General features: G+C 35.7%; 1 protein-coding gene across 1 annotated transcript in view; it reads left to right on the top strand.

The window, feature by feature from the left end:
* Positions 1–26,320, top strand: part of LOC128987222 (tetraspanin-18-like) — a 105,598-nt gene that overhangs the window by 40,745 nt on the left and 38,533 nt on the right. Inside the window, exon 3 of the mRNA XM_054407971.1 lies at positions 3,621–3,725. Within this exon, the coding sequence (XP_054263946.1) occupies positions 3,621–3,725 (105 nt within the window). The remainder of the gene's footprint in view (positions 1–3,620; positions 3,726–26,320) is intronic.

Here is a 26,320-nt window from a genome sequence, read left to right as displayed (position 1 = left end):
ATTGTACACCAAGTTATTAAATATACAGTTTTAGAGATATACCTCTTAAAACATACAGCATTGTAAATCCTTTGTTACCCATGTTGAGACATCATGCATTCCAATCAAACCATTGACTGAAAGACTAATAGAAACCCGAGATGCAGTCCAACAACGTCCGCAACTAGTTTCTCCATTGTAGCACTTGGTTTGGAGGCCAACAACGCTGGACGGAGCAGAGTCGCCAATTTGGACGCCAGAAAGGTCCCGACTCGGAATGAAAGTAGTCTGGAGCTTAGAGAAAGTATTGGCCTTTCTTGAACACCGCCTTTCGGCTGCTTTCTAACAATCGGATGATTTAGTTATTGTTGCAGCGGTAACAATAAGTCGTTAGATGGTAGTTGCCAGTCGTTGATCTTCGGCGGTGTATGGGTTTAGAGATTTGATTCTGTTAGTTACTGTATGCACCTGTTCAATAGTAACGGAAGATATACAAGTTTTTACAATTGAGTTTCAAATAGCAGGTTCTGGCTTCGCTGATCTTAGTGAGTAACAAAGCTGTGATTTCATTCATTCTACACTCATCCATGTTTCCTTACTCGTCTTCAAGTTCAAATAGATGCCCTTGTACGGTTATGTCGGTTTGTCGGTTATGAATTAATCTAACCTAACGTAATCCCACTTAAAGTAAAGCATACTATATATATTTCCTACTGACATGACATGGAATGGACCAGGAAAACACCCTTCTGAGGCTTTTTTACGTGATACGGTCTGTAGGTTTTCTAGTTTTCAGAAATCCCCCTATGCTCAAAAAGACAAATACCGCCAGTCTTGGTATAATTTGCAAGTAATATTATCCTTTACTTGCGTGTTTGTTAATATATCTTAAAAAAAATTAAATCCTTACCACATGGTCTTTGTTTTCTAAACACCAGTTTTTATATAATTTTTATCTCTATGATAAAATCGTAAAATCGTGAGATAGTATCGTAAGGAGTCATTTTTGTACATATAGTATTAGTGATAAAGTAATAATTATAGTATTACACGTAACTTAATCTGAGGAAATTGTTAGAATTACAGATGTCTATACTCGTACATAATCATAAATACTGTTGTGAAAAAATAATGAAGACTAAACTAGTTATAGCAATATAAAACAAATACCAATACATTTTAACCAAACAAAAACAAATAAATAAACAAGAAGAAAACGATGACATCAGATGACACGAAGAAAGGACTCGTTGCCTTGCCCGAAGACATCACACACGCACATTTTACAAAACCTACGTTTCAGTTTTTTCTGTAACAAAAAATAATATGTACTATTACTGAATTATCATAAATGTTATCATCCATGCTAATGTATGCCTATTAAATAAAACTTCCAAAATAATTACACATGGATTTTTTTCGAGCCTACTAAATATCTTAAACGCCCTGAAACCAATCCTATCTAAACTACAACGTCTCTTATTTATACCATATTGTTCATGAATACAACTGAAATTGGTTTTCGATTCTGTTACGAAGTTCCAAATTTAATCATTCCGGGCAAGCATTGAGACCGTCGGAAACTAAATATTCCTTCAAAGTTGTCTGGAAAGTTCCCTCTTACACAATAGCTTTGATTGGCAGTCTGTTAGACTTGTGTTTACGAGGAAATACACCCAGATAACGCATACTGTTAAAGTTATTAGGCCGCTCTACAATATGAATATTCATCTGTTGCAACAACTACAGTCACTCTCTGAACCTGTTTGTTCTCTACGTTTTCCACTTATTCAGTTGTAAAATAAGTTTCAGCCATTGTTTTGTTTCCGCATGAGGTTTTGCTTTTGACAAAACACTTATGTATTTTAAAATTGTTAGATATTTTATGTTTATTAATTTTTGTTTGAAGTAAATCTCAATCTCCTGGTGATACAAAGAAATTTTAATAAACACCAAAAACTAATTCATGCTCAAGAGATTCTATTCGCATGCATTTATTAAAAAAACTTTCACTCCTTTTAAACTGAATTTCGGAAAGTGGTTATTCTTGTTTTATTTACATTCGTTCCAATCCTATAAAAGTGTTATGGTGCTATCTGACAAAATTATATTGTGTACTTGTCCTCATCTAGTCTCTTTTCTTTAATACCTTCCGTAGTATTTCCTTTTGCTTTCCTCATATCGGTTTCTGCTTCGGATCTCTGTTTAATAACTATCGTTTTTACGATAGAAACTGAAACTATCGTCTCTCTCAGTTTCTGCTCAGTATCCACAATTCCTATCTCTATCTAAAATTCACTGTTTTGGATACTTGTGTATCTTAAAGTTTCTGTCAAGTACACATTATCCTTCTTTCCAGTGCGTTATTATAAAAGAAAACCTGTTTTCTTTTTTTTTTCTTTTACTGTCCCGTTTCCACCATCCCTGACTCCCATAGGCCCCTACCTCTTCCAGTTTCTGAAGTTTTCACCCTCCCCCAGATTGTCCAAGTTTCCACTATACAGTAACTGTCCACTTTACCTATCCCAGGCTTTCCGTGATTCTGCAATCCATGTGTCTCTTAACCCTTTCAGTATCCGTCCCGTTTCCACAATTCCTGTCTCCCATTACTCTCCCAGTTTCTGCCTTGTCTCCACCATCCCTGTCCCCCATTCCTCTCCCAGTTTCTGTTACGTTTCCACAATTCCTGTCTCCCATTACTCTCCCAGTTTCTGCCTTGTCTCCACCATCCCTGTCCCCCATTCCTCTCCCAGTTTCTGTTACGTTTCCACAATTCCTGTCTCCCATTACTCTCCCAGTTTCTGACCCGTCTCCAACATCCCTGCCCCCATTCCCTTTACCAGTTCCTGAATGATCCAACCATTCCTGTCCCACATAGAGCACATGTACTCTTTCCCTCAGCACCACTCCCAGTATCCTCGCCCGGCACGTGTTACCTCACGGCTCACCTGCATTTCAAGCCCCGTTCATGCAACATGTGCGTGATTGCGTTTCACCGAGGCCGGAAAGAGTCCTCGCTCATTACCGGGGAGAGCTCGCGATAATATGATAATACTCTTTATACAATCAGCTGACCGAGAGCGACGGTCACAGCTGGAGTAGCGCCGCATAATCGCTAGTTAGTGTCCAGTTTGACAGATAACTCTGTGTTCTGCTCTCTCGCTAAGTGAGGAATCATCTTACTGTAATCTGATTATGTACGATGGTCATATTACAATTACAGCAGTACGATTACAGCAGTACTTTCTGCAACATTGAATAATTAATTGTTCTGATGTTTAATGCTTTCAGTAGTATATGTAATTGCGTGAAATCTACGCTATGTCAAAAAGAAAAAGATTTAAGTAAAATAAAATTATTGGATGAAATCAGGTAGGTACGTGTAAAACTATAGGTTCAAAACGGTACGATTTTTTTACTGACAGAGGTGTGTACAATTTAAATTGTATAGTGTTCATGATAATTCACCAGGAATTTCGCATAGAATTTGCGCTTGGTACCTATCCTGCGTGGTAGGACTACATATCCTGTCAATATGTCTTTTAAATTCGTTCAACACGTCAGTGTATTTTCTAATTTATATGTTCTACATCACTACCTATCTCTAATTATGTGTGTTTGATTAATTATGTATTTTACAGCTGGCCGGTGGAGCCGTTTTGACGGTCGGGGTTTGGCTTAACCTAGACAAGAAATCTTTCATCGCATTCACAAAAATTGTTGAGAGTGAAGCGCAAATTCCTGAGGTAAGTTTGCAAACACTTTGAGTAATTTAATCTGTGCATTTTTGAAACCAATAAATTTGCAGGTTCAAGTTCCAGCCAAGACTTAAGAAGTATGATTAAGGAGCTTGATCAAACTCTCCAAACTTTGATCAGCTTCAGTTTCAGTTTTGTTTCTGAACGTAGATTACCAGGCCTTCTGAACCCCTCCGTTTCCCTAATACATCTTTGATCATAACTTAAGTATCCAATGGCAACCGTCTTCTCCCCAAAAATCAATCAACCTTACCTGCAATGTTTGTTGTTGCTTGGTTTTGAATGATAAATGTTTTATGTTATTTATTTTTTAAAAGAAAACACAGGACGTACCGTACAGTAGAAGATTAAACAGTTTTTGAACAAAACATTTTATGTTATAATTTATTAAGAAATGTTAACTTGACTCTTAATAGAAAATTTAAATAATGCTATCATATCGTTTACAAATATTTAGTTACACTCATTGAAATAACGAGGTAGGGTTAAAAGTTGTGTAAGCCTTTGTGATATTATAGTTCGATGAATTTTGTAGCACGTCATCAATTAATTGACTGTAAAAAGCACACATCCTTAATTTGCAAAGAGCTTACCATCTTGCACACATTAATATATCTCCCAACGGTTCATAATAAAACGAATATTTCCTAAATATATCACTAACCTACTTACTGTATTTCTAAATGGATTTCCACACCAATCCCCCACATCATCATAATCAATACAACAACGGGCCAATCTGTTGAACCATTGCCAATCCATGACGAAACGTTTTCCTATCAGACACTTTATATAGTATAACGGTGTATTGACAGCGATGACAGCACACTAGGAGGCTGTGTATCCGTGTCCGCCATCAGCTGTTACCCGCCACGGCCCAGCTGATCTGATGAACACCGTCGTTGTAGCTGGAGGCAGTTTTGGCGGCACGCTATGTAGCTGTGCCACTCGTGAATGCACAATTGTTGAGATGCATCGTCAGTGTCAAGAGAGCAGAGAGCCCGCAGGTGTCTACCTCTCTCCATTGTTGTGCGGTTGTGATAAAAATAAAACTGAATGAGAATACGGGCTTTGAAACTTGTAACTGAAACTGACACATATGTTATATGTTTATTTATTAGAACGGAAAACCGGTCATTGATGTAAAACAGTTATTGCTTAAGATGGCCAATTCTTTATCACTAATAAGCCTAGGACATTTTCTTTTTTGATATGGATACAGAGGCAGCTTATTTTTCAGTGACAATAATTCAATAAGTAGGTAAATCTGTCGAATGCAAATGACTTTTAATGTCTTAAAAATGTCTTGTTTAATGTGCAAATGTATTTTAATGACTTAAGAAATGTGACATGATTTTGACAGGTTATCATAGATGTTTGCATCACTAGTTACCACATAAATAGGCAGTCACAAAAATATCAATTCAAATTGTTAAAATATCTTGTTTTAAACCCTTTATGTCTAAAATTCTTGTATGATAATTTTACCATTCTATGCACAGTTCACTGCAAGTTTTGATATATAAGAAAATTATAGTACAAACATACATCACGTCACGAATCGCAGTAAATGAAAATTGAAAATCAAAGTAACAATTTAATAATGTGGACAAAGTGTCACATTGATCTTTTAAAAACAGGTTGTTACCAAAAATACTTTTCAATAAAAAATAAAACGGTCTATTTTAATAAACTATACTCTAATTTTAATAACCTTGGAGTATTAAAATCCGATCCGCATAACTCGCCCGCATCAGTAAGGATTCATCTGTTTAACCTACTTAAGTCTGTTGTAAGATATAGCCCTGCAACTGATATGTCTTGTAGTAAACACTGATATCACTCGCAACACGCGATGTTTACGTTGTGTACCTTGCTTAACACGTCAACTACAAAGTGATGCGTCAATGCGTGACGTCATAGAGGGTAACGCCAGTTTACCTGGGCACTTAGAGGGACTAACTTAGTATATTGGTCATCAACTGTTTGAATTGTAAAATTTATTGATTAAATTTATTTTATTAAATCGGAAATTTCCGATTTTTTTATTAGAATATTGACCTCAACAGACAGACGACGACCACTTATAAAAACAGAGGTCTTGAAGCCACTATTACATTTCAAAATGCTACTAAATGCCTCTTGTGTTGTCGAAAGCTCACATGAAAAACCTTATATATTTGAGCAAATTTTAGCTTTCAGTGAAATTTGTTATGTTAATATTAACCATGAACGACGTCATTATACGTGTAAAACACGCCTACAGTCCAGTGGCACCAGAAAGTGCTGTACATTGTTGTGCAAAGCTTGTGTGTTATGCCACATCGTCCATCTTCTGTAATTACTCAGAAAAAGCATTGTATTGCCTACTCACACGCCTAACGTTGTATACGCCTAACAGTTGAGCCCTATTCTGTTCTGAAGAACATGTTTACTATTGTAGCCTTTTAAGGAGGCCACTTAGTAGTGTGACTAGACTTATCGGCAAGAAATTAAAACGGGTTTATTGATTTTTCCAGGCAATGTCCACTAATTAAAATTATAATTCTAACTACATCTCTATATCACAGCTAAAATCTTAGCCCACACAAGAGTCAGAAGAGTTTTGAGTGATAAGACTGTTTGATAACCCTTGAGCTCGGCTCTTGAATACTGAAGTAAGAATTTCATCCGTAAGGATAACCTAAAGCCAACTATTAATTCAAAAGATCATATATGAATTAGACACTCAAACAAAATCTACTGTCTAAAGTTCCTAAGTTTTGGTCACTGACATTAGGTTAGTTGTGACGCAAAGTATTTTAGTGTCACAATGTTTTTTTGTTAGTTTGACTCCAGAATATAGATTCTGCCGTTTGGTTAAAATGTTAGCGTATTCTGGAGGAATCTGTAATTTATATCAGAGCACTCGGACGATGGCTCAATATTGGACTACATTCACTATAATTCTACATTAAAACTACTTATACTATATTGCTATTGCTATCATGGATTGGAGTATCTAGTGGTCTCCATTGTAAAATTAGTTGGACCAACATATTCAATTTAAAAATAGGGCGAACATTGAAATCCCTAATTCCCTAATATTAAGGACTCGTTTTTCATTTTGAAAATCCCCATTACATCTTCAATTTAACGACTAAACCACCTCAGACACCGGCTAGAGGAGTTTTGGGCTGGCGATTAGCCGGTTTATTTTTCCCTCGAGTTGTTTGTAGAGTCAGCTGGTGGACTGAGGTTCTATAATTACAGTTCTCCAGTGGTCCACCTGCCACTACGAAGCATCCAATCAAATCCACTGCCTCCAGAATATCATCTGTTCCCGCGTTATTCTCGCCCTTGTCCGCTGCCCACTAGATCTACTGGCCGCTTATCTTTCAACAACATTCGTGCATCTCAATAAAAGCACCGTTCAGAGATCTTCGGGTGTGTTAAGAGAACTATTATACAAGGTGTGGTTATAATTTAGTTGAGTCGGAAATTTTTTATTTTGAAAGGAATTTGTTCTATCTAAAAATGTATTTAGATTAGCTAATATCCATTCTACTGGTTCATTAGACAAAGGGTAGACGAGTTAATAGTTAATTTAAAACTGAAATACGTAAAAAATCAAAATATTGGTTTATCAGAACCTATTAATACATATTTTGAGATGTATTATTTTAGCATACAGATCTTTCAGAAAAATCTACCTTGTTGAATTTTAATTCAATAAGTGATAAATAATCAGCTACACTCAGCTACAGAAAAAAGGCTCCACGCATATGAGAGTATCTTATTGCTTTTAGTAGAAGAGGTTTCTCAAAATTTAGTATAGTAAGTTCTCTTTGGTTCTCCTCACCCTTCTAAACAACCCTTTTTTGTTTTATGGATAAAAAACTTACAGCTTAAGTTAGGCTCCTTACTAACGGCTAATAACTCTGTCACAAAGCTAAATTATATTGGTGATTGATAGGCTTGAACCTGGGTGTCTACAACATCTACAAGTCCGCGTTCTAGCCACTTAGACCAGCAGCGATCCTTTAACAACTTATAACTGTCAATGATGAAGAAAACCGCAACAACAATTTAAGCTTTATGTTGTTTCAAAATTATAGACCACACTGCGTAAAGTTTAAACCGTCTCTGCAAATAGCTGTAAACACATCAGAATACGACAGCATAAGATCAAGCAACGGTGGTGTAGCAATTGTTTGGTTCATGGTTCAAATAGGAAACAACACTGACGTAAACTCTCTCTCTGGTCCTAGTTTAGTTACGGTACGCATTTTAGCCACCCGCGCCAGCTGACATGCTTTCACTTTGTTGTAAAAACTGACTAAAATGTATAAAAGAAGTGGACGTGATGTGAATGGTTATATTTGACATTAATGTTAGGTATCGTAAGTGGAAAAGCTTGGTGAAGCACGTATCTATGGTTTTTGAGGCTCAGACCTAATTTATGGTGTAAACCTTTTTGACTCTGTTGTCACGGGAAGGTACCAATTCGCTCTTAACAAAGTGTCTATACTCCTTTTATCTATGGTGTGAGGACGATTGAAAGCTAAGTTACAGTTAACGAACAAGTGTAAATATAGTAGAATCTTCTTGAGATTACCTGGTCGCGTAGCTTAAACCATAGACTAAGGGGGAGTATGTTTTGTCTATGGTTAAACCATCGAGCACATGTGTCCTAAACATATATTATGTGCTTGATGAGTTGAACTGTCCGAAAATACTGGTTTCGGGAGAGTTTCAGTAATCTATCTTCGGGACAAGAAGGTTGAATTGTAGCGTAGCTGCCCTGAAGATGGATTTGAATTATCCAATGATCTATTCCCGAAGATTTCAGCAACGCTTTCGAAACGTCGGCTAATATTTTTGCCAATCATACGACGGGTCATCTCCAAAAGACAGAGAGCCTACCCTGTAGTTGCAACGGTTAACAACAGGCTCTTTCTCCAACATTCGAACATTTTTTATTCCAAACATAAAAATCTTTGTAGCTTTTCAAACAGCCTTAAAACAAAAAAAATCTGTCTTTTTTGTAGTCTTAAAAACACAAGTAAATTCTTTTAACAGAGTTTTTATTTGAAGTGCTCAATCTGTGCTTCACATGATTTACCTCATTCTTCAAAAGATTGTTGCAGGATTGCCAACTCGCGGAGATAATTTTCTCGCTTTCCTCCCTTTTCATTGCGCAGGTGGTACCAATTGTAATTTAATTTTGCATCACAAACTGCATAACATTTACCCACAACTACTTAATTTGGTAGCGTTCCAAGTGCCCTACTTCTACTGACTCGTGTAATCCGCTTGTATGGCTTGTAGGATACAAATAAAATTGTAAGGATATCAGGTCGTTCGTACTAGTTATATGACAAATATTGATGCCGACCACATTGATCTACTTTTTTGCACGATTGTTTTTTTACGTTGAACGTATACAAACAAGTTTCAAAGATAGGGAGATTTTTTTGTTGAAGTTGAAATCTCAAAACTTTTAAGTCGATAGGTTGTAGGGGAGATGAAAACACTGTACTTAAATCAATTTGAAGGTATAATATTGTAACATTAAATAAATCTAGTTTGGGTTGATTCACAAACAAATCATAAAAATATGTTAAAATTGTGACTAATTTAACATTTGTCAACTTAAAACAAATCAAGGTAAATCGAACCTTGAATGAACGAGACTCAATTAACATTGAGTAAACAGGCAATTAAAAATTACAGCTGTCAGTCCAATTACTGATTCAGCGAAGGTAGAGCGGCAATCCGACACAATAATGAGCACTGTTTGAAAACCTGCGAGGAAAACAAAACAGAATAAAAGTATTCGCAAAACCGGTACACGGCGCCGGACTAGAGGGGTTCTTCTGTAACGCCGCCTCCGTCCATGCCAGTTGTATGTCATTGGCGTTGTCAGTGGCTTTAGCATACAAAGACCAGGGAGTCTGCAGGTCATGGAGGTGGATGAAGCAACGGGATCTTCTATTATATATTCAGTCACATGAGATTACGAAATACTCGCTCCTCCTAGCTTTGTAACGCCAGAGCGATGAGTGTTGGGAGTGGGTTCCTGAAAGAAGAAGAGGTGTGGGTGAAAAATAGAATAGCCTGTCAGTAGTGTCTTTCCACAGAAGTCGTCGCGAGAGTGTATAGTCCACCGTGCTACTACTCTTAACTTTGTATTGACAAATCGATTATGAAAAGTGAATAGAAAATGGCAATTCATGATAATTTTGATAATAATGTTATATGTGTCATGTTTTTTTATGTTGGAAAAGCCTGTATGAAGTATAACTCTTTCACAGCTATGAATCTCTTCGTGATAGTGGAGCCTATGAACATTGGACATCTGATTGATCAAATTATCATATTTATTTATGTTGGTGTTTTTCACCCCAACTATCCGTCCCTAAAGACAATTGGTCCCTAAAGATTAGAGACGGTCACTACAACCTTTAAACATTTTACGAAACTTACAGAAACGCTAATATAAATCGGTTCTCATTAACAAGGGTAGAATTTCGTGTATTTATGCATTTCTTAGGCTCTGCAGCTTGTGCCAGATGAGGTATGACAACATGATCCCATTTCGCAGATACAACAAACAATTTTCGCAACTGTTTGTCAACACTGCAGCAGTTGATTGTTTTAATTAGCCATGACGTCATCAGCAGGGTTACCAACCCACGCGGTTGGCAGACGTCCAGTATCACCTGGCCAAGGTCACCTGAAGGACGTCCACTGATAAGCTGTAGACGGGTGCAGCAATGTGTCATTATCATAATAATAGTGTACTTCGCCAGTAACAAAGTGACGTGTCGTTCAAGTTTGATTCCAGGTTTTGCTTAATATAGCTGTTTTCGGTACAGGTGTGTTCTGGACCAATCTTTTTCCATCTAGGGCACAGAAGAACTTACTGGAGAAGGATTTCACTATATATAGTAGCAAATTTAGGAACACATTTGGAGGCTAACCAGAAATTGCAACAAAAATACAAAAGATAAATTTTTCTTGGTCAAATAAGGTCAAACACTCTGCAGAAAAAAAATACCGTTTACACAGTTCAAAATGATCTTCCCTTCGCTAGCTCATTTTGCAAACTAGAGCTCAGGTTAAAAAGAGCCACTTTACTCCTATTACTCTTAGACACTAGTGTATTTAAATTAAATTATTGACAAACTGTTGATAACTTTTTCGTGATTCGGCATCACTGTCTGTCAGAGTGTTTTAAGAGTCTTTATTTTGTCTAACCACACGAAATACAGTATTTTTACGTCATATATTTCGTCGTGGGGCCTACACAAAGGTCCAAAGTACTCATTGTCTTTGACATGTGTTTAGAACTATCCCCTTATATTATCTATTTTATATTATTTTAATGACAAATCTTACCTACTTACAAAACAAATCTTGTACGACTACTTTTACCAACCAACCTAACACAGTTTTATGACATACTAGAGGTTGTCCAGTGGTTGAAATCTCACACAGTAATATGTAGTTCTAATGTACAGACTGCTCTATTTTCACCCCACGCTGTAAATAAAACATGTGATTGGAATTTCTTTGTTTTGATATTCTGTTTATATGTTTTTGCTATTTCTTCACCAGCATGGCAACCCATAATGTCCATGATAATTTTGTTTAAAATTTAAAATCCCTCTTGTATGCTTATTTTTGAGCTTATTTTAATTTATTAAGGAATTGGGCACATCAACAGGAAAATATATTTCTAACAGAATGCCTAGATTTTCCCTGCAATGCACAGGAGCTGTGAAAAAAGGTTTCAAAGAACATGCTTGCCTATTAATATATAGATTCGCCTTTTAGTATGTTTTCTGTGCTTTTATGTAGAAATTTGGCTCCTGAATCACAATATATGTCACATACAACTCACTCGCTCTGCTTATATTATTATATAACTACGTCCAAGATTTAGACGATTTAACAATGGTAGCAGTTAGATGACAATTGTGGTTGTTTAGCGGAAGACGACCGCGACGTTTCGGTAAATTAACCTATAGCGGCGTGACATCGAGGATATCGGCGCATGAAAGGACCGGTTCGAGTTCCGTGTTCCACGTCTAGAGGTTTTACACTTGGGACGTACGGATATTCCAGGAGTTGTCTGTGTGCCCCGTTCTATGGTCTGTATGATGTAATATGTCTCCTGGCCTGCTACTGGACCGGGCCATGACAGGTTAAATCATACAGACTATAGGTCCAGCAGTTGTACGATTTCTATGTTAGGTCGAGGTCCAACGTTCAGGTTTTAGGTTTCCAAGGTTATAGTCTTATATTCCTGGCGTAACTATTCAAGATTTATGTTATGGAACCACTAACCCACTAACCAGGACTTTTTTAATGGTACGCACTGGTTCCAGCTATCCTTGATCCTTGGATTTTGGGTTCTAGAAACTGAAACAGCTAGTTTCATTGGCATAATGCCAGTATTTAGATTTAAATTTCATTTAGGTTACGTATCACAACAAATCTTTTATTTGACCATAATACAAATTTATCCTATTGAAAATAATTGTCCTTAACCTGTTTATGAGAAGGCCGAAGCACCGCGGAAGAAAATATCGATGTTTTATTGTCTTATCAGAGCCTGCCTTCTCAAAGAAATCTGTAAACATTTACTTGAGTTTACAAAGCCCTTTGTCCTTGCGAAAGTGCAAATGAAGAGGAAGCCGTTCGTCGAAGCAGAACCCGAAGACATCAGGCTCCAGTGGGCTGCGCCGACGCGAAGAAAACCACGGTTTTTCATTTTATTCCATGGGAATAGGTTAAAGTACAAAGAAACTGAAAGAGAAAGAGACAAATATTGGTAGAAGCTGTCTCACCCTGGATATTCACTCGGCGTATCTTCGGGGTTCGAGTACTTTTTAAGATCTAGATAGAAATCGTTACAATGTTAGCTGCAAATTCAATACTGTAAGTGAATAGAACGTATTGTTTCACCATGTGGTGAGCCTGTTGTTTAGTTACAGGGCGGGACATCTGCCTTACGTCTCCGGGTTCAAATCCCAGCAATCACCAATGACTACTACTTAATAGTATCTACTAGATAATTATGTAACCTGTTGATTCAGAGTTGACTTTAAAATGTATGCTGACTAGTAAAAAACGGGTTGGACAAACTTTGATGCATCCCACTGATGACAAAGACGTTTCGACGTATTTACGTATTTTCTAGGTATATTACATGTATTTATACGACCTCCCTTTATTAGAATCCAAACAGCAATGTAATTTTGTATTTACCTTAATCCAAAAAAATTTAAAAACCTCACACAAAATTAGGAGCACAAATAAAAATCAGTCAGTGGCACTTAGAAAGCAACCTTTGAATCTATTTTTACGCTTCACATTTCTTGCTAGAACGATAAGTAGGCTACGTAAGCCATGATTCCACTCTGATTCATTTACTATGTTAAAACGTAAATATAACGTTATCGTATATCTACGTCACTCTAAAACACCGCTTCTGTGAATCAACTGTGAATTCTAACAATGGTTTAAAGCTCTTATGATATAAACTCTTTTCAACCATGACTGAAAGCTTATCAATTGCAGTTAAACCAAACATAAAACCAGTTAGTATTTGCACAGGAAAAAAGTGCTCCTCTGTTGTAGCTAGAATGTTGTAAGTGTAATTTTTAATAAGGTTTCACAGTTAAAGTGGAGAAAAGATCTCGTCTGAAATTAAATTGTGCCATACGGGTAAATATTACTGCGACAAAATATGATCTTACAAACCAACACGAGATTCCCTCACGGAATTGCGTTACTCATTTTGAAATTTTAATACGCACGATGAATATGACACACGGAAATAAGTTATGTCGTGACCATAGGCGTGTGTCAACACAGTAATTGCATGTTGTTCTGGAAAGGGTTCCGGGTACAAATTTGGTCTGAAGTTGTTGAAATGTGTGAGGTTGGTAGCTTCATAATTCTCGTCACTAAATATTATAACATTGTTCATCTTTCATAAACTACGCTTTAAGTTAGTAATTCAGAAACGATGTATGCAAAGGATGGAATCCGTAAAAAAACTAACTGTATGCTTACCTATACAAACTGCTCAGTATTTCTATACAAAATAGCGGTTGGCCATAGTGAATTTGTAGCTTTAAATATAGTAGATTTATTATTTGTTATCGTCCTATTCCTAAAATCCTATCTTCCGTAACCCTGTAGTTCAGAAATCCGAAGCCCATTTTACGCGTGTTTTATGTTTGAGCCGTTTTGTTTGGTCTTAATTTATTAATTTTACGATTGTAATTCATTCTTGGTAGTTACTATAGTCAATCAAAAGTCCATAAGTGCATTTCCATTTGGTAAACTCTAAATTAAATTGACAGAGTTTACATTCAAGCTGTCTCCAGCCGGTCCATAAGAATGATAAATCTATAAGAAGTATTTTTATTTCAGGTTGCACCTCTTGAAAAATGTTAAACTGTTTGCAAAAAAAGGTTATAAAAAACCTTTTAAATACATAATTTAATCAAATAATTATTTGCTAGAGTCGATATCAATTTGCCCCGATTCAAACCATCTTCATTAATTGGTAGCAGACAAAGACGAACACCTTTCCTTGAACTCCAGAGTTGCCAATCTTGTCAATTTATCGACGAAAACAATTAATTAGGCCGTGCAGCGGAAGCGTGACGAAGATTCCGTAGTCAGCATCCTACGGTTGCCTTGGCGACGTGACGCTGTTTGATTGCGCGGGAATCGTGTCGATTGCGCGGGTATGTCAGATAGAGCAATATTGCCCCAAAACTCATTACCGTCGCCCCTGTCAGTGCATTGGCGTGAAACGCGGAATATTCGCTAGAGTTACCTTATGGTTTGCAATTCACAATTTCACTCCGTTTATTCGTCTCGAAACCGTTTCGTTGTATTCGTTTTCGTCTCTTGAATTGATTCAATGTTATGTGTTACACACTTGTTGTCGTCTACTTGACTAGGAACGAGATATTCTAGCTTTTTAGATTAACAGTATAGTTATAAACAGTAACTATAGTTAGTAAAAATCATCATCAACATAAAATATTTTTTTTATTTGGCGTTCTTGACGTTTTAGGTATTTTTAGTTTTTCGGAACTGTCTAACCCGTGATTTTTTACTATCTAAAGTCGACCTTCTAAATAGTAGACCTATCATTAATTATTTATGAATGACAAACATCCGGGTACGAAATCGACAATGCTTGGAATCGAACCAGCGTCCTCCAGATTTGAAGGCGAGCACAGTGACCATTTTGCTATCCAGACAATTCGTATTAATGGCACACATACTGGCTTTATCATATGTTACGTACTTTTTGACGTCATCCAACCTTGGTTATATGAGTTTCTTTTTGTGTGTTGGTGTTGTGTTTTTACGGGTTTACTATATATTAGGATATTCTGCTTTTTATTATGCTCAAATACTAGAGGTCTAACATAATTATAGTGGGTCAATGACGACAAACAGTACGTAACTTATTTTATATTGTTTTTTTTTGTTTTTTTTTAGCATTGCATACAACCTTTGAATAAGTACTTTCAGGCCTCAGAAATGGGAGTATCTTAGCACACTTTGTAAATAAAAAAAAATAAAAAATGTCGTTTGGTACATAAACTTAGGTGGGATGGACAAAAAGGGTGTTTATATGTTAATTCATCTTATTTACACTATTTAACAAAATTTGTCGATTATTCGCACACTATTTGCTTTCGTTACGTATAATTGAACACATTTGTAATGGCTATTTTCTAATCAGTCAAGTTAAATATACATTTAAATCATCAGTATGTGAAGAATGAGCGAAAATTCGAATAAAAGTAATCAACAAATTTGTCGGAAAAATATATTTTTTTATTTTATTTGCTAAAAATATTAATTTAATAGCTTTTTTTCCTTGCGATTTAAAAGAAGATCTTTTCAGTAAAAATAAAGAACGGTCTTTGTTTCTTCAAAGCTACGTTACAATTCAAGGGTCCCTTAATAGCCATCGTGTAGTATCGGAACTGGAATCTCAAATCTCTTTGTCAATTTATCAGATGAGAAATACTTCTCGAAATCGGATTTTATGACTTCCACGTGGTGATATGGAGAAATATTAGTCAGAGAATCTGTCACTCTCAGCGATATCGGGTTAACTGTCACAGTTGGACTAGTGAGACGGTTGGTAACAAAACAGTTGGATATATAAAGTAGTAAGTTTATGACACTAAACCGCTATAGTATACAATCCTAACAGTTTACAGAAAAAAGTGTTCAATACTAGCATTACCTCTAACATTTGAGGTTTTCGTGCAGATGTTTGTTGAAAGAGTCCCCAGGTAGTAATAATGAAACACAAGAGAGTTTAGTACAATACTAATAAGTTTAAGAGGACCAAAATATCCTTTCCCACCCTCATACAAAAAACCCCAAACAACAGGCTAGTTATAAAACGATTTAACGTCAATAAAAGAATCCTGCTCATCGATAGAGCCACGCGTACGTTTGCATTTTTCATGCGTTCTCCCCGAAATTGACTGAATGCGTGCGAGGATTTCGCGTGTCAACGTCACGTCAATACACGCGCTTCCGGTTGGCATCCAATTTAAATACGCATTACAAAGGTGCGTATGTAGGCCGATGGTCATTTTGTGTTAGATTGGAATTAACGAAACTAACTTACATTATGTGACGAACATCATACACATGGGATGTTTCATACAAGTTTCATAGCCTCCTCTACAAGGGTGCGATGAACAATGTGGCAACGTTGCACTCACTGGCATGTTGCCATGGTAACGGACAACGGTAAACGTGTAAACGTCAACATTGCATAGACGCTCCAAGCTGTATCAGTGGGCCGAGATTGCGGCGTTGCCACTTTGGTCTAGCCACGGCCTTGTATATATAGCAGGCTTCACATCAGTATCCAAAAGGCAATGTTGTAATGTAGGACGTACAAAAAAGCATTACGGCCCGAAATCAGCTGAATTTGTACATGTTTCTATGTCACACATTATCGTCAGTTACTTGTAACGTTTTTCAGCTTCTATCTGATGACGCCACGGACTGCAGAACTTCAAGGTGATAATTAGTTGACATTGAAACATGTCAAATTTGGCAAATACTGAGCTGTACTGCTACTGACGAAATATTTCTATAGATAATATGGCATTATAAAAGGTTCACTATGTTTAATAAATCTTATTCTATAAAACCATACAGTCTGAACCAAAATAGAAACTACTCAATGTAACGAAAACAACATTAAATGCACTTATACAAATAATAATCATTAACAAAGTCAGTTTCGAAAATGAGGTATTTATGAGTTCAACTTTTAAGATTACCACGTAGACAATTATTGTATGCATTTTAATGACTGCACACCTAGGCCTACATTATACAACCTTGAACATTATCTGCCAACATTACATTACGTGCTATGTTGCAGTGTAGATACAGTATCGCACGTCAATTTACGTATCAGTGCAGTCGTAAACACTGAGTTATCGTTACGTAAATACGTAATGCTGTAACTGTATAATTTGGGTGTTTATTTCGTAACATAGGGTACATATTGTTATCACATATCGTTTAACAATTCAATTTGTATCTTTCAGTTTGCAATCACTTATGAACCCTGATAATAAAGATTATAAATGTGTAAAATTGCACTGGGATATCTGGCAAAAGTGATTGTAGTGAAAGTAAAATTGATTAAGTACTTAGCTACGAAACGGTTGCGAAAGGTGTTTGTCGTCTGAAAGTTCGATTTGATAACCAATTCGCAAACCGTCGCAAACAATTAAAATATAGCGATGGATGAGTAGCCTAAAAACTGGACAACATATTTCAAAATATAATTTACTAAGGCTCCTTATGATACTGTCTTCACAGACAATTCGTTGTTATGCCCTACCTTAATATCCTAGGACGCTCTAGTCCGTTAAAGCTTTACACACTACTACAGGCTAGATCGAAAAGGTTGCTGCAATATTAAATATCCATTGGTGATTGGTGGAACTTGAACCCGGAACCTCGGGGACATAAGCCCCACGTTCTACCTCTAGACCAGCTTGCTCCCCTTGATTTATAGACACAATCAATTTCACGTTAGAAAATAAGATTACCCAGCTTGAACAACGTTTAAAATTTACCGAAACATTTTTATCGAATAACTTAATTTTTCTGCTCCATGAAAGATTTTGCGATCTGTGAGTTGGTCAATTTTTGAACTACCGAAAAGCTATTGAATTTTTTCAGAATCAATCCGGCTACCTTGTGATTAGTTACTTAGTTAGTAATGTAAATACAACCAAAAATACCGTAATACCGGCTGTATGTATTATGTACATACGAGTTATGGCCACCACATACTTTGTACACCACATACGCACTAATATGCGTTACAAACTCACGTACGCAATGCGGAAACGCGCAATAACACCCAAGTGTTAGCTTAGTCTCGTTTAATACAAGGGTGCGGAAGATTTATTTCTTCCAAAGCAGGCGGGGAGACTCCAGATTTATTCCAGCAAACTTCGATATCCTTGACGTTAATGGACCCTCAACAGGTCCAAACATTTCTTTGGTTCAAATATAGTTTGGTTAGTGTGAAATTTATGTGGCGTCAAAGTATTTAACGAATCAATAAAGTAAGGTTATCAAGTTATTTTGGAATTTGTTTGTTTGTATACAGTTTGTTCCACAGTGTTGTTTAGTTGCTATTAAAATCATGATTATAATATTTGATATTAGTTAAAACATAATATTTAGTGTTTTATTCTTTCAACTACTGATATTTGTCCCATTTGCTCTGAACATGACAATTGAAAATATACTTGGTTTTAAATTATTTTCCATATAGGAAAAATTAAGCTATTTTAGTATTCTTTTGTATCTTACAATTGGAAGAAATGTAGCATGATTCAATGAAATTTGATTTCAACATAATGATCATATGAGACGATACTAGTATTTTTTTAATGGTAACACCACTCAATTGTATTCGTCAAATAAGGAATTTATTGTGTTAATTAGTTCATGACTTTGTAAAAGTATTAATTAATTCATAATATTATTTAAGTACTTTTGAAAGCTAATTGGTTTACACCTTTGAGATTTAAGTTTTTTTTAGTTTTTGTGCGAACATCTAAGTTTTTTATGCGACAGTTTATATCTGCATAGACTATACCATTGTTGTCTTATTTTTCGAGAAAATTTGCTGATCGAAAATTAAATGACGACGAGTTTCTCAAGTTAAGTCTTAAGTTAGCAATGATGATAATTATCACAATACTGTAACTAATTATTACAAAACCAATATTTTCTGCAGATAAGAGCTTTTTCCCTCGAGCACATGCTAAGAGTTATTCTTATTATTATTCTTATCTTTCTAGCCCATTCGGAGTAGTTATTCCCATTTCATACTTTATTCTTCATGTATATTTCTTAAATTAAGTTTAAAATTGATTTTAACAGATTTTCTTTCTTTGCTTAGAATTTTGAAATATGACAGTGTTTTGTAATAAACTAAATTCTAACAATTCCGTTTCCCTGTTCTAAAACTTGATAACATTTTATGCAACATTGCCCGAAGTAGTGTGATAAGGACTTGGCATGTTTGCTGGTTGATAACAGCTGTAAGTTACCGTTAACAAAACATCTGCACACTTGTAACAGCAGACAGCAAACAAACAGAGCAAACATTGCGACGATATCACGACACGTCGCTATATCTAGTCTCTCACACGTCCTCGCACGACTTTAGTGAAAATCGCGAAAGACAAACTGTTAAGGAAGAATCAAAGATTTATGAAGAAAACAGACCAAACGAATTAAATATTTGGTTTCTATTGGGGATCGAACCCGTCCTCCTCTCACCAAAGTCCGAGACGCTAACCACTATAGTCTGTGGAATGGAACATGTCTCCTGACCTTCTGTATTGCCCAGTCCTCAGGAAGACGAAGGGTCAGGACTCAGGATCAGTACCACTATAGGCTTGTGACACAACCGAGTTATAGTATGTATGATGGAACATGTCTCCTGACCCTTCGTCTGCTTAGGGACTGGCCAATACGGAGGGTCATGAAACAGGTTCCAACATACAGACTATAGTTCTTTGATATAGAGAAACGTAGGGCTCTAATTTGCTTTAGAGATAAATCCCTTTTAGCTATCAAGATTTTCATGTCTACTTATCAGCCAAGTCACCTCCATTGGTGATTGGCGGGATTTTAACCCAAGCGCTCAAGGACAGAAGTATTGCGTTCTTACCACTAGACCAGACTACACACATTTGAAATTCTCAGTGGAAAACATTTAATAGAACTTAAAACTTGTTTCTGAAGCAAAACTAATAATGCAATTCCCTTTTACCTTACAAAAGTGTGTCAGGTGAATAATGCTACTAATTTAAAATAAATTAAATTTGTTGGTTGGAGATTAGACAAGAGTTTTTAACACCCCAATCCTCCAGTTTTTTACTAATACTTCTCCATCCACTGTCAGGCGGTCACTTTTCATTCATTTCACATTTTATTCTTTCAAAACTGTTAAAACATGCTCGTGCAAGACTTCAATGTGAAGAATATCCACTCCCTGAAGACAACGCGTATGATTCGTAGAACGGAATGTATATCTTTAAGACATTGTAGGTTTCTCTTTTACGACTTAATGACGATGTCCAAATCGTGTTTTTGGGGCCCGAGGCGCCGCAATTGACCCCGGCCCTGACGAGGGTAAACACTGTTTTTGGCTCCAAGCTGGGTCTCACCATTGTTCTTCGAGAGAATTTCATGCTATGTAACATTTCTAGCTATCTGCAATACTGTACGGCGATTTGCCGGATTGTGACGGATATGTGACTGAAATTTTATGGAATTCACGCATTCCAGATTTACGGCGATTTTGATATAGTTATAACATTCTTTTTACACTACAGTGTTGGTCATTCTCAAAGTTAGCAAAAAATATAGGAAAACTATTTGATAACAAAGGTCGTGGGTTATTAAAAGCGATAAGCTCTAATGAACAAAGGTTAATACATGTTTAGTTTGGTTAATCTATTTGTGGTTTTTACAATCTATTAAGTAGCCTACGAGTAGTCATTTAGAATTTAGTTAAATTTAAAGTGTGTTAATATTTTAGAGTTTTAATTATAATGTATTAACTACTTAGCCTATATACTTATATTTAACTTACTCATATTAACTCAATCGATGAACCATTTCGAATATCCTATGTGATTACTTTAAGCACTTATTACAAATAATAGCATAAAACGATCGGTTGTATCCAATGCTGGGAGATTTCAAAGAAGGCATTTTCTCGGCTCAAAGCTAATTTAATTTGAGTAAGTAAAGAAGAGAATCTAATCCCAACAAGGCGAAAAAGTTACTTAGAGGTTTCATTGGTTTCTATTTTGTATTATCCTTCCACATCTCTTACTCTAAAAGTTTGCTAATTTTCCTCCTGGTTTTTCATTAGACTAAATAAAAGGTAGTATTTTCAAGGCCTGTTAGATAGTAGTGGTCATATTTTGATCAGGGATTATACCTATTCTTACAATACACCTTAATTTATAGGAAATGTGTATCCTATATCGTGTTAATAGACAAATAATTTAACGACAAGCACAACTCTAGACACAAAAAATCCTACTAATATTATAAATGAGAAAGTTTGGATGTATGGATGTATGGCTGGATGTATGGATGTATGGATGTATGTTTGTGACAAGTGAACGCGAAAAATACTGATCGGATTGGGCTGAAATTTGGCATGATGATAGCTCACATTCCTGATTAACATATAGGCATATTCTTATTTCAAAAATCCTTTCGGGCTCCGCCCCAGTGGCTCTGGAGTTTCCCATGTTAACCTTATGAGAAATGGAATTATTGAATCTTAACAGCTGTTTCAATTAAACAAGTTGGTTCTGTCCTATGATGTTCAATAGCATTAAAGTTACAAGGATTACCAACAGGGTGCAGCACTATTATTTCTTTTACATTTATGACAACAGCTAATTTGCAACCAAAAGGTGAGTGAGCGTAGCGAACGAACTTCAACCTGGAGGCGAGTTAGCGTAGCGAACGAGCTAACCTGAAGGCAAGTGAGCGCAGCGAACGAGCTCCAACCTAAAGGTGAGTGAGCGTAGCGAACAAACTTCAACCAGGACGTGATTGAGCCATGCGAACGAGATAATCTTGAAAATTAAGAAGTTAAACGGGGCAAAGCCCGCGGGTTACAGCTAGTATTATATATACAGATCTAATAATAAAGTTTATAACAAAGATAAACATTTATTTCCACTAGCAGCCTCTTATTTTCATTGCAACTCATTGGGTATCGCCAACCTAACATGGAACACACAGTAGACCAATCGTTCAACCGCAAACATAACATGAAACAGTACGTAGACATTATTTGTGTTAGCAAACGTAACATGGACATTAGTAGTGTGCGCCAACCAGAACCAACGATGTAAAGAACTACGCGACAACATAATCTGAAGCACATAGTAGACATCAAAGGACAAACAAGTTACTTTTGTTTACTGAATTAGACATCCTACTATGTCAACAGCTATAGAAATTTTTTATTTAAAAAAGTGGTATAGTGTATTAAGCCACTCATAGAGTAAGCTACCATTGAAATTCTATTTTATCCCTTAATTTTTATTCATTTATAGTGTCGTAAATTATACTTTTGTTTACAATAAGCTGTCTATTCCCGGTTAGAACTGTAAAAAAGTAAATGTTTGTACATAAATTGGCAGTTGACATCAACGCACTCTGCTGGTTGCTCAATATAACTACGTTAATTTGTATCATGGAAACTGGTTACAGTATGGTTACAGCTTGAGAATAGGACTCTACTTCAGTATCCCATTAATGGTCCAACTAATCATGAAACAGACAGTAGTGCTCACCTGTGTCATCTGTAGAGATGCGTCAGCTGTTGGTAGTGACAGCATCCTATTGTTGAGTCGGGAACAAATCTGTTAATGATCTATCACCTCTGCATCTGCCTCTGTTATCCATCAAATGTCAGCATTACTGTTGATTTGAAAGTTTGTAAATGGGTATTGAGTTATTTTGGATATCAACAGGGTTCGATTGATTAAAATGATGAAGATTGAATATTAGTGTGTCCATTAAAAAATACATAATAAAAAAAAATATAAACAATCCATAATAAGTCAAATAAAACTAACCTATAAATCTCTAACATTCGTGGAAAATGCATATATTCATTTGTAATGCTGTTACGAACAGTAAAACCCTTGACTATTGCAAAGGTAAAAGTAATTTATTTCGAATAAAGATTTTTTCAAATTTTGAATTTGTCTATTTATGTGGTGAATAGTAAACAATAATATTCCTATTACCGTTAAAACAATGATTCATTTACAATTTTACTTAATCCTACTAATATTATAAATGAGAAAGTTTGGATGTATGGATGTATGTATGTATGTATGTATGTTTGTGACAAGTAAACGCGAAAAATACTGGTCGGATTGGTCTGAAATTTGGCATGATGATAGCTCAAATTCCCGATTAACATATAGACATATTCTTATCTCAAAAATCCTTTCGGGCTCCGCCCCAGTGGCTCTGCAGTTCCCCATGTTAATCTTATGGGTATTCATATTTAAAGGGAATTAAAGAATTTAGCCAGCTGTTTCAACTATAAGAGTTGGTTCTATGATATGCAAAAGCATTAAAAATTTATAAGTTTTACCAACAGGGTGCAGAACTATTATTTTTTTCATTATTTATGAAAACATCTAATTTGAACTAAGCAGCAACAAAAAACTGTGATACGCAATGAGAACTGTCAAAGTAGGATTGTTTACAGTTATGTTTATGTTTTTAATTTCATGAATAATGTGTGATATTTTGCAAATTTTTAATAATCAATCTTTCTCTATTGTGTAGGTGAAGTGGTAGAACATTATGGCTATGGTAGATGTGTAATACTGTAGTATACCGTAAATTTGAGGAATCAAATTTTCTCAAACCGTGTTTTCTTACATTGCAAACACAAAGATCGAGTATAACTGCAATAAGCATTTTATAGTTATTTGCCAACCCCGTACGAAGGACGGGTACTCTGCTAGTGCTACATATGTTTCATATACAAAGACCATTATTTGTCTTGTGTGCATTTAGAACTACAATTTATTTGTTTGTAGTGTATTAATTCAACCAGCGTTGTAGTAGTTAATGGTTGAACCTATATAGGAAAATAAGATTTGTATGTATTCCAACGAACGAAAGGCTAACGGAAAGAAGTGGTTAAGCCCATTTTTTCGATTTAGATTCTATTTACTTTCATGGTAATTCTGTGTTAGTTTGAGAAATAACAAGCTCATCACTGAGAAAAGATAACACCAAAGGGGAAAGAACAAGCTCAGCCCACACCTTAAAACACTCCACTGTAAAATTTCCCAAAATGGACTCAGCCAATTCTTTCCGTTCTTTTTATGGTAACTTCAAACACCCATCGTACTTTAAAACAGTCCATTAGACGTTATCCCTTTTCTTAATTTTTTCATATCACGGTTTTAAATGTTCGGAAACATTTTCTTCGAAGTTTACAAAAATATCCCGATCGGCCGAGACGAAATCCTTTACTCGGAAATTACTAATAATCGTCTAATTAACATAATGATCACCTCTCGTCACATGGAGTTAATCACCACATATAATCACCATTGATTGAATCGCCCTATATTATCTATGTAGATCAGTCTAATGATCGTAGGCACGCTCCATGCCCCTAGCCTCTCATTGTGGAATTCAGGTAATTAGCCTTGACCTAATTAACCTCATCGTCTAACGTAATTCACCGTCTCATGCAATTTTACGTAATTCACTCTTACTTCGTGTTTTTTGTCTTCGATGTAGCTCTGATATTTTATTGCAGCCTCATCCACAATGAAGAAATTTTGTCTTAAACGACGGTGATCGAAGGAGTAATGGATTTTATTCGTTTTAAGGTTATAAACAAGCGGATGCTTAAAGAACGTTCTTATGTTTTTACTTAGTTTGAAACCCTAAATTGTTAAACTCCATATCTAAAATAACCTCAAAACTGTTAAAAACATCGGATAAAGGATCAACATTGCCTACATTGGAAAATCATAGAGATTTAAATAGGAAAATAGTAATCTCGAGGTCAGTTAAATGTCAAATTAAAATTTGTCCCAAAAAGTGTCTTTTTTAAAAGTCCAAATATAAATACCAGTACTCAAATGGTCGTACAACGTTTGGTTTATCAAAGAGCGACAATAACAACAATTGATAGCTTCTAAACTATGAAAAGAAAAAAAAAACTTTCAGTTTCATTAATCAAAGAAGTCTATGATAAACTAACAAAATAAATGTAACCCAAAATTTAAAGTATAATTATTTTACTTAACTAGACATGCAAATCTTAAATATTTCGCATTTCTGTTGTTTTCCTTTCCAAACGTTATTCTAACTTAACAAAATAATAAAATTAAAGTACAAAATAAGGATGAAACCAATTGCATTTATGTCTTTAGCTTGATCTCTATTGAGTAATCTGAGAAGCTACATTTTGCTTGATGGCCTCGGGGAAGAAGAGAAAAGGGTCCGACTTGATTTGATTTGGGCGAGGCTTTGGCTAATGCTGACAATGCGGTTTTATTGGGGTATCTTTGACTGCCAGTCTTCCACTTTTCTGAATTCAGATATTTCTTTGGTTTTATTGTAAGTGTATTAGCTCGTTTCCGGGTTGAGTTTATCCTATTTTTTGTTCATGTTTGTATTACATTTAAACCCTTTTGAGGTTTGTTTTTTTTTTGGTAATTTCATAGGAACGGTGAAACTGTAATTTTACATTATTATACATGCATATAGGCTTATAACGCAGTGGAAAATTACGCCGGAATTGTTTGCACATTAAAATTGTATATACAGTACTTTCATCTCTGCTAGTCATGCTTAGTATACAGTTTTCAACATATTTATCATAGCTCTTCATTATACATGCATCATTATTTTATATTTAGGTAAAATTTTACTATCCTGGAAAAGTAAGAAATAGATTGCACATTTTGGAAAATGTATTCAATTCATTATTATTTTGTAACTACTTTGCTACTAAGCTATAATAAATTGGTACTGGTACGCGGCTGATGTAAATGTTAGTGCGTGGGATTTCTGTTTAGGAGTTCCGGGTTTGAATCCCGTCAATGACAAATGTCTTTCAGATGTGATAATGCCCTCGCAGAATGGTTCAAAACCCTCCAGGTTTCCTATTTTCAGACGTTAAGTGTCTTTGTGTTTGTGAACTCCGGTAAAGTTGCTATATCCCAATGCATTTAAAATGGGAAGAGCTTGGCAAAACAAAACTATCTCCATTTCCTCCTAAAATCCCGAAATCATACAATGAAAGCATCTAGAAACGCGATGCATCCAAAGCATACATTTTTAAAATAGCTTGCTTTCGAGGAAGGGGAAGTAGCAGGCATACTCACGTGATAGAATATGGAACCTTCAAACTTCAAAGAATCGGTGACTACAAGTGCCACTAACATAACTCTGAGATT

This window comes from Macrosteles quadrilineatus, unplaced genomic scaffold, assembly GCF_028750875.1.
Source record: "Macrosteles quadrilineatus isolate MER2022 unplaced genomic scaffold, UCM_ALF_1.0 Scaffold_2__2_contigs__length_208266976, whole genome shotgun sequence".
Taxonomy (NCBI): Eukaryota; Metazoa; Arthropoda; class Insecta; order Hemiptera; family Cicadellidae; genus Macrosteles; species Macrosteles quadrilineatus.
This window is presented reverse-complemented; position numbering and strand designations above follow the sequence as displayed.